Source organism: Ursus americanus, chromosome 21, assembly GCF_024610735.1.
Source record: "Ursus americanus isolate L20-20 chromosome 21, mUrsAme1.1.p, whole genome shotgun sequence".
NCBI lineage: Eukaryota > Metazoa > Chordata > Mammalia > Carnivora > Ursidae > Ursus > Ursus americanus.
Genome location: NC_142147.1, coordinates 22,856,518 through 22,866,481, shown reverse-complemented (window position 1 = coordinate 22,866,481; position 9,964 = coordinate 22,856,518). Strand labels below are relative to the sequence as shown.

Here is a 9,964-nt window from a genome sequence, read left to right as displayed (position 1 = left end):
GGCACTGGAGGCCAAGACAGGCCAGCCACATGGGTGCCCAGGTTTTGTGGAGATACACAGAAAGTGACTCGAAAATCTCTGGTGAGTGTGGGGGCTGCTAGAGCCAAAAGGACATAGTGGATTGGCCTTGGGGCATTCACATAGCACAGGAAAAAAAGAGCAGACAATGATGTTTCACAGTCCACAGTCTGACTGCTGGCAACAAGCTTCATAGTCATCAGGATACCATAGGGTCATGCGGTATTTCAATCTGGGCCACTGACCCAAATGAGTGGTTTGGGGGCTGAGGAGGAGTTGGCAGGCCAAGGACATTGGAGACCACCCTAATCTCATTCCGGACCCCCGGGGCCTACCTCTAGTTCTGGTCAGCCTATGCCCCCTGCCAGACCCAGGACCAGGATGCCCTGCGCCTCACCCTGGAGCAGATTGACCTCATCCGTCGCATGTGTGCCTCCTACTCTGAACTGGAGCTTGTGACCTCAGCCACAGGTGGGCTGGCAAATGGGGTATAATTAGGAGCTTGCTCTGGTGGTTCTGGCCCTGGGCTCTGACCACTTGATGATCCATCCTCTTCTAGGTCTGAACAGCACACAAAAGCTGGCCTGCCTCATTGGTGTGGAGGGCGGTCACTCACTGGACAGCAGCCTCTCTGTGCTGCGTGGTTTCTATCTGCTGGGAGTGCGCTACCTAACACTCACCTTCACCTGCAACACGCCCTGGTAAGCACAGTGCCTAGCCAGGGCAAAATGGTAGATGGCATGGTGGGGAAACAGCCAAAGACGTGAGGACAGAGGAGTCCACCCCAGCAGGTCCCTCACACTCCCAGAAAGCTGCTGGCCCAGGTCCTTACTCTGTTCCGGATGGACGGACAAACAGACTGAAGAGCCCCCAGGCTCTGATGCCCATGATGTGGCCTTTGAGAAACTGCCCTCTTCTGGCTGTCCTGCAGGGCAGAAAGTTCCACCAAGTTTAAACACCACGTCTACACCAACATCAGTGGGTTGACAAGCTTTGGTGAGGTGAGGACTCCTGTTCCAGACCCTACCCCACCTGTTCCCTACGAACAGATAATGTGCATGTATGTGCGTCCTTGACATCTCCCCCACCTCAAAAATAAAATTGAAAAAAAAAAACAAAAACCTGTCTCTGCAGAAGGTGGTAGGGGAAATGAACCGCCTGGGCATGATGGTGGACTTGTCCTGTGCATCAGACACCTTGGTACGACAAGCCCTGAAGGTGTCGAAGGCTCCTGTGATCTTCTCCCACTCAGCCGCCAGGGCCGTGTGCAACAGTGTGCTCAATGTTCCCGATGACATCCTCCAACTCCTGGTGAGTAGCTACTTCAGCCCTCAAACCCAGAGCTAGGCGAGCTTCATATAAACATTCTTGACCTTGAACAGAGCTACTAGCCCAGGCCTTACCCTTGGACCCAAGACTTGTTAACTCTCTCCCACCTCTGAAAATCGAAGCCAAATCAGCTCCACTCCAGTACCCACAAACCCGGAGGTGAAGCCTCTTCCAGTCCCTGAAGCTAGGACTGAGCACTGTCCTTCCAGGGCCCCCAGAGCCCAGGCCAGAAGAACCAAACTGAGTGTCCATTTGTTTATCCCTGTAGAAGAAGAATGGTGGCATTGTGATGGTGACGCTGTCCATGGGGGTGCTTCAGTGTAACCTGTTTGCTAATGCATCCACTGTGGCAGGTGAGCCTCACTTGGACTTCTGCCCTTCTAGATTGAGCCTGTGGCCACGGGGGGCCCTTGGGACAGCACCAACAGTTCAGCATGCCTGTTGGGCAATGGGTGGACCTCTGTCAACCCAGGGCAACAGACACAGTTCTTCACTGCCACCCAGATCTGGGGCCACAGTCAGTGCTGGTGTGTTTGGGGGAAGCAACTGCCTCTGCCTCTGAATCTCTTTGCTCTCACCTCTCTAGACAGGACAGACAGGCTCTCAAGGAACCCAGAGGCAGGGTGGCTCCTGGGCAGAAAAAATTCTAAAAGTGCAGCTCTGAAGTCCACTATTGAGCCTCTAGCCACTTCAGAACTCACAACTGGCCAGAGGCTCCATGAAGCCAGCTGTCATGGGGTGGAGTGCTGTAGGCAGGAGAACTGGCCAGGGCTGAGCTCCCCAGACCAGGGCTAACTCCAGCCTAGTGCTGCCCACCAGTAACCCCTACTCTCTAGATCACTTTGACCACATCAGAACAATCATTGGATCAGAGTTCATCGGGATTGGTGGAAATTATGATGGGTCTGGTCGGTGAGTGTTTCCCTGGGGTTTGTCTTAGGTAGGGGTACAGGAGGGAGTCCTTTAGTCTCTGTTCCAATGCCATGGTCCTCCCATCCTTCAGACCTTGACTCTAGGCTCTGGTTTTCCAGCTCCCCTGATATCTCTCCACTCCCAGGGCCTGTTTCCTGGGCTCTCCCTGTCCCTCCTATGACCTGGTGGACCCCCCACTCCCACTCCAGAACATCACATTCATTAAATACCCTCCTCCCCCAGCAGAGCTCATTTGCCCAGCACATGCTCCACTCCCAGCCCAAAAGATCTGTTTTGGGCCAATCATTTGCTCAGGGCATAAATGCTACAGAAGCTCAGTCTTCAAGGAGCTCCCAAAGTGACATTCAGTAGCCTGAAGAACATGGCCTTCAATTTTGCCTATGTGATTGGGGCTGGTGGGACGGTGGGCCCTAGACCAGGATCAGGGCTGAGATTCCACAGCTGGCTGACTCACAGCCACACAGGTTCCCTCAGGGGCTGGAGGACGTGTCCACGTACCCGGTATTAATAGAGGAGTTGCTGAGTCGTGGCTGGAGCGAGGAAGAGCTCCAGGGTGTCCTTCGTGGAAACTTGCTGCGGGTCTTCAGACAGGTGGAACAGGTATGCGGGCCTGGACAAAAGGATGTTGCAGTGGTTTGAATAGGAGTGTGGGGGGTGCTATGGGAGCCACTCACTGCGACTCCCACCCCCAGGTGAGAGAGGAGAACAGTGGGCAGAACCCTGTGGAGGATGAGTTTCCAGACAGGCAGGTGGTCAGGTCTTGCCACTCCCACCTCCTGTCTCAGCCGCAGAGTGAACACCTGGCCACACACTTGGAGGTGACCAAGTGGCCAACAAATCGGGTCCTCCAGAGGTCCTCGAAAGCCTCCCCATACTTTGTTCTAGGTCTTGTGGCTACTGCCACATTCTCAATCCTCATCCTGTGTCTCTGGTGACCGGCCAGTCCCCCCGAGGCTACTGTGGCAAAGTCTCACAAAGTGCCCCTCCTCGTCATCCAGACACCAAGTATATGCTGAGAATAAACATTTTGAGTGTGGAGCCTGGTGTGAAAAGTCTTTCCTTCTCCCTGGGGAGCAGGGGAGTGGGGTCTGGTGGGCTCTTGGTTGGTGAGGGGTCTTGTAGGTCTAGCCTCAGCTGCTTGAGGTAAGTGGCCTCCAGCTTTGCCTCTTTCCGGAAGCAATGAGGGATCTTACCATATTCTTATGCTAAAAGCCTGAGCCCACAGAAGAGCGCAAAGGAATCTAGTTCTGTGTGGTTCTGTCCCATCATGGAATGTGACAATGGGTGGGTTCCCAGTCTCTGAAAGGTTCAAGTGTGTGTGTGTGTGTGTGTGTGTGTGTGTGTGTGTGTGTGTGTGTGTTTTAAGATTTATTTATTTATTTTAAAGAGAGGGGGTGCGGGAGAGGGAGAGAGAATCCAAGCAGACTCCACCCTGAGCACGCAGCCGGAGCCAGACGCAGGGCTCCATCTCATGATCAGATCACAACCTGAGCCAAAACTAAGAGTTGGACGCCTAACCGGCTAGGCCACCCAGTCACCCCGTGTGTGTGGTGTGTGTGTGTGTGTGTGTGTGTGTGTGTGTGTGTGTGTGTGTGTTAAGAAGCTGAAGCTGATACCATTTATAAAATAAACAGTAACTTGTTTGGAGATATCAAGAGAGAAAATTTATAAAGATTTTAGATTTTTTCAAATAAAGTCCTGATTTGTTGTTAAACTGATTTTTTAGTGGAAGGGGGTAAATCAAATCTTAAAAAGAAAAAGAAAAGGAAACTAGCACCATTCGCTTCGCTTACTACAGACCCTCCATCTTTGGCCGCTTTTCCTCTCCTGATCCACTCAGGCCAGAGCCTGATCTAAGTTCCTTCCATGGGAACTTGAAACTGGGAGAAAGAGAAATTATACTCTCTGTGTATGTATGTGTTATATACAGTGCCCGTGTTATATATAGTGCCCATGTTATAAATCATGTCCATATATATCTAGGTCTATTTTTGAATTCTGTTCCATTTACTTGTTTATCTATCACAATATCAATACCACAATGTCTTAATTTCAGTAACTTTTAAACAAGTCTTGCTATCTGGTAGAATGAGTTCTGTCACTTTAAGGGTATTATTTCAATCAGTGTTTGATCAGATAAATAGATCCACTATGAATGATATAAAATAAGAGATTTATCATAGGGATTGGACTTCATGCATATGTAGAGGCCAGTGGAAAAATCTGTGCAAGGCTGTTTGTTTGTGCATATAAGCCAGCCAGAAGTTAGGAGGGAGAGCTGCATGTGAGATGAAGGAGAACAAGGACAAACTGGGACAACTGGATATTCATTTGGGGAAAAGAAAAAAAAAAAAGATTATTGGCCCCTTAGCTCACACCATACAGAATGCAACATGCAATATAAAATTAATTTGAATATATTATTGATCCAAATGCAAAAGGCGAAAGATTAAAGCTCTTAGAAGATAATGTAGGAGAATACTTTGGTGACCTCAGCATAGGTACACTAGACATAAAAACCTTAATGGCAAAGGAAAATACTGATAAATTGGATGACATTAAAATTAATAACTTACATTTGTCATAAAATACCATTAAAAGGGGTAGAAAAGCAAGCCACAGAGTAATTGTCAACATTTATAATTGACAGAAAATTTATATCCAGAGGCAGACAGCCCAATATAAAAATGGGCAAGATATCTGAATAGGAACTTTATAAGAAAGGATATTCAAAGGGCCAATAAGAATATGAAAAGGTAGTCAACCTTATTAGCCACGAAGGAAATGCGAAATAAAACTCATAGTGAAGACAGCTAAAAATTTCAACAGGTGAACAGTACCAAGCGTTAGCAAGAATGTGGAGAAACAAGCATACTTACACCTGCTGGTGGCAGTATAAACTGACAAAAACTGCTCTGGAAGACAGTTTGACATTTTTTACTTAAGTTGAAGATGCATATATCCAAGGACAGTTACACACAACTTGCAAGAATCTCTCAAAGTAATGTTGAGTGAAAGCCAGGATAAAATAACATATCTCCTATTATTCCATGTATATAAAATACAAAAACAGGCAAAAGTGATCTATACCGTTACAGTCAGTTTGGGGGGCAGTAATGCCTGGAAGTGGGCACGAGGAAGGGCTTTTGGGTTTCTGGTAAAGTTCCATGTCTTGATCTGTGTGCAGGTTGCACGTGTGTGTTTATTTTGTGAACATTCGGCATGCTATATACATGTATGGTATGTGAATTTTTCTTTTTCTTTTCTTTTTTTAAATTTATTTTATTTTTTATTTTTTTTTAAGATTTTATTTATTCATTTGCCGGGGAGAAAAAAAGTGAGAGAGCACAAGCAGGGGGAGCAGCAGGCAGAGGGAGAAGCAGGCTCCCTGCTGAGCAAGAAGCCTGATATGGGACTGGATCCCAGGACCCTGGGATCATGACCTGAGCCAAAGGCAGACGCTTAACCGACTGAGCCACACAGGCATCCCAAGAGAATTTTTTTTTTTAATTTTATTTATTTGAGAGAGAAAGAAAAAGAGCAGGGGGGCGGGGCAGAGGGGGAGGGAGACAAAATCCTAGGCAGACTCCCTTCTGAGTGCTGAGCCCTACTCAGAGCTTGATCTCATGACCCTGAGATCATGACCTGAGCCAAAAATGAGTCAGATGCTTAATCGACTGAGCCAACCAGGCACCCCTAGTCTTTGTTTTTTATTTTATTTTATTTTTTAAAGATTTTATTTATTCATTTGACAGAGATAGAGACGGCCAGCAAGAGAGGGAACACAAGCAGGGGGAGTGGGAGAGGAAGAAACAGGCTTCCAGCACAGGAGCCTGATGTGGGGCTCGATCCCAGAACACCGGGATCACGCCCTGAGCCGAAGGCAGACGCTTAACGACTGAGCCACCCAGGCGCCCCATGTTTTTTTAAATTGTGATATAATTGACACATAATGTGGTATAACTCAGGCATTTTCTAAGGATCTGAGTCTGATGATAACACTTTCCTGTTTTCCTATTTAAAGGCTCAACCTAAGCATACATCCCTGAACATTAAGTTTAGCCTTTTCTGACTTTTATTTTGCTTTTTAAGTAGGCTCTGTGCTGAACATGGGGCTCGAACTCAAGACCTGGAGATCAAGAGTTGTGTGCTCTTCCCACTGAGCCAGCCAGGCATCCCCAAAAACCTTTCTGTTGACAAAAAATATCCATACAGAAAAATTCACATACTGGGACGCCAATGGTTCTTTCTCTGGCCTCGATTGCTTCCTCTTACATGTGTGCAGATCAGTCCTCTGGTGGACTCAAGGGGACCTGCGACAGATCTCCAGACCTCTCTCTTTGTGCAGCTTCCTCCTCTGGTGTTCTAGCCTGCATATCTAGCTGCTTTGGCCTTCCCAAAAGCTGATTTTTTTTTCTCCTCAAAGCAGCAAGACCACCCGGTTCTGTTTAGGTTCCCCACCCTTCCTCCCACTCCCACGTTACAGCATGGAAAGTATCTCTAGACAATAAGCTAGTGCTATCATCGGGCTCATATCATTTTTATTTTCCTTTTATCTGGAATCACAGTCCTGCACTACCTATTGTCCAATGTCTGAAAATCATTGTTTTATACATTTTGTCAGGAGTTCTATTTTACACAGAGAGGTAAATTTGGCTCCTGTTATGCCATCATGGTTGGAAGCAGAAGTACTGTTGAGGTACTCCTCACAACCAATAATCAGTTTTTGTAAATGTTCCAAGACAAAAATATGGAATTTTCCAATTGTTGGATGTCGAACTACATACATGTCCATTAGTTCTAGCTCATTAATTGTACTGTTAAAATCTTTTATCCCTTGCTGTTTTTTTCTTGACCTCTTAGTGACCACGATGGTTGTGTTGAAATCTTCCACTGTGATCGCGTATTTATCAGCTTCTCCCTATAGTTCTAGCAGTCTTTTTATTGAAGTGAAATTCACATACCATAAAACTAACCATTTTAAAGTGCATAATTCATTGGCATTTAGAACAGTCACAACGTTGTGCAACCACCACCTATCTCGTTCTAAAACATTTTAATCACCCTAAAAGGAAACCCTGTACTTAAGCAGTTACTCCCCAACCCCTTGTTCCCCTAAGCATCAATCTACTTTCTATCTTTATGGATTTACCTATTCTGGATATTTCTTACAAATGGAATCATACGATATTTGACATTTTGTGTCTGGGTTCTTACATTTAGAGTGTTTTCAAGGCTTGTTCATGTTGTACTTTTCCTCCTTTTATTTTACTCTTTTTTTTGGGATTCCTGTTGTGTAGATATTAGGACTTGTTTCCATCTTCCATCTCTTCTTTGTTTTCCCTTTCATTGTTTTTTCTTTCTTTTTTGGGGAGGATTGCTTAATTTGGTCTTTCCAGTTTACAAATTCATTCTCAACTATAACTTCCTGCTATTGGATCACCTACTGTGTTGTTTCAAGCGTTATTGTTGTAACTTTAATACATGGTCCCATATTCCTTTGATACTTCTCCCATCCAGAGATGGATTCATTATCTCCCTACTCTCTCTTGAATTTGGGCTTCGTTATTGCTCGAGCAGTAAAATATAGCAGTTGGGGCACCTGGGTGGCTCAGTCAACCAGTTAAGCATCTGCCTTTGGCTCAGGCCATGATTCCAGGGTCCTGGGATCGAGCCCTGCATTGTGCTCCCTGCTCAGCGGGGAGCCTGCTTCTCCCTCTCCCTCTGCCGCTCCCCTTGCTTGTGCTCTCTTGCTCTCTCTGTCAAATAAATAAATGAAATCTTTTTTTAAAAAAACATTTATTCAAAAAATAAAATAAATAAAATACAGCAGAAATGATGCTGTGCCTGTTTCTAGGCCTAGGCCTAAAGAAACTGTCAGCTTCTACTCTCTGCTTCTTGGGATGCTCCCTTATGGATTACAGCCACTGGGCCATAAGGAAGCCAAGCAGCCCATGGAGAAGTACTCATGTAGAGCACCCAATCCCCTGATCCACAGCCCCACTGAGCTCTCAGCCGACAGCCAGGACCAACTTGCTAGCCATGTGAGTGAGTCATCTTGGAAAAGGATCCTCTGGCCCCAGCTGATGTCACATGGAGTAGAGATGAGCTTTACTCAACTAGCAGAGCTATGAGCAAATGTTTTTGTTGATTGATGTTTTAAGCCATTGTTGTTTTGGGGTAATTTGCTATGTAGCAATAGACCACAGAACAATTAAATTTTTCATATTTTATATTTCTGTCTGTGCTTTTTAATATTTTGTTTCATATTGCTAATATTCTCCCTTATCTTTTATAATGTTTATTAGGCTAATTTGGAATTTTTGTTCCATGTATTCGAAGAATTTTCCTGAGAGATGTTTTCTTTTGAAATGTCTGTGTTCCTCAAATGTCTTTTTCTTTTTGCCTGTGAGTACCCTGATGGTACAGGCTACTTGAAGAGTCAATGGTATGGGGGAAGTTGTAGCCTAACAAAAGAGTCCCTCAGAGTCCAAGGCTGTCAGTTGGGCTGCAGTGGCCTATCTCCTCACACAGTACCTGACCCCACCCCTGAGGAGATGCTGCATGTAGGGGTGTATAGGATCCTTTTGCAGAGCATTAGAGAAGACAGGAAAGAGGTGGCACCTGTTCATGCTTTATTCAAAAGATGTGTTGGGGAGAGGGACTGAGAACACCAAGGTGGCAAGACCAAAAGGGTCCTGTCCTTGTGAAGTCCACAGTCTAGTGGGCACGAAAACCTTAACTGCAGATTCCCACCAACACGTCTCCCTGCAGAGGGTACTGTGAAGGGAAAGTGCCTAAGAACCCAATCTAGCGGAGGGTGAGGTGGGGGGACGGGTATGAGTCTGAGAAGCCTTTTGGGGAGGAGGTGGTACTCCAAGGTGAGACCTCCCCTAACACCAAGGAGTCTGGTTAGTGAGAGTGGGGGCAGAGGATAGAAAGGCATTCTGTGAGAGGAAACAGCAGGTAGTGCGCAGGAAAGCTCTGAGTTTGGGGAAATGAAAGAGGCCAGAAGACCAAGGCTGGGGAGGTTGGAGGGGCCAGATGGAGCAGGGCCTTGTGGGCCAAGAGAAGACAGAAGAACATGGGCTTTTTCTTCAAAAGAAGTGGCTCTACCGTGAACAGTGGGAGAAAACAGGGAGTCCATGTGAAAGGCTGCTACTGTGGACAGCTGAAGGTGGCGTGAAGGACAGGAGGTCAAGTCAACAGGCCCTGGCCGGATGACTGTGGGGTAAGGGCCAGAATGGTGGTCAGCTTGGAGGTCCTCCTGAAGGACCCAGGGACTCTGATTCTTCATTCCACCCCAGAGCTGAGGCTGGGAGGAGGCAGCAGAGAGGTACCACTGATTCTTCACTGATGTTCTAAAGCTCTCTGAGCCACAAAAGAGAGGAAGATAAAGGAGACAGACCAGTCAGATGGGCTCTGGGGTTTTCTGATAGAGAAATAACTGAAAGGATAGCCTAGAGAGATAAAGATGTTAAAGTAAAGCCAACATGGATAAGTTATCTGAAGCAGTGGAGTAGAAAGTGAAAGAAAAAAGTTAAGAGCAAATAAGTAAACAACTCGGTAAAGGAACCCGCAGGTGGTGAAACAGTAAAAGAGAAAATTGAGATAAAAGAACTTGACTAAAGAACCCAATGTAGTGTCCCAAAGGGACCAATGGGGCGGCCGAGGGGGATGGGTG

At 46.4% G+C, this 9,964-nt stretch overlaps 1 protein-coding gene across 1 annotated transcript; it reads left to right on the top strand.

The window, feature by feature from the left end:
* LOC123803440 (dipeptidase 3-like) lies at positions 1–3,383 on the top strand. The gene is made up of 8 exons (XM_045814899.2): positions 1–489; positions 578–719; positions 950–1,019; positions 1,153–1,329; positions 1,616–1,700; positions 2,184–2,259; positions 2,745–2,880; positions 2,973–3,383. Exons 1-8 carry the CDS (start codon positions 444–446, stop codon positions 3,213–3,215), a joined length of 975 nt encoding a protein of 324 aa, XP_045670855.2. The 5' UTR covers positions 1–443; the 3' UTR covers positions 3,216–3,383.
* The last annotated feature ends 6,581 nt before the right edge of the window (positions 3,384–9,964 follow it).

Coding starts and splice junctions, on each gene's coding strand:
- LOC123803440 (XM_045814899.2), top strand. CDS start 444: ATGTGTGCCTCCTACTCTGAACTGGAGCTTGTGACCTCAGCCACAG. Junction 490..577: donor GCTTGTGACCTCAGCCACAG/GTGGGCTGGCAA, acceptor ATCCTCTTCTAG/GTCTGAACAGCACACAAAAG. Junction 2,260..2,744: donor AATTATGATGGGTCTGGTCG/GTGAGTGTTTCC, acceptor ACAGCCACACAG/GTTCCCTCAGGGGCTGGAGG.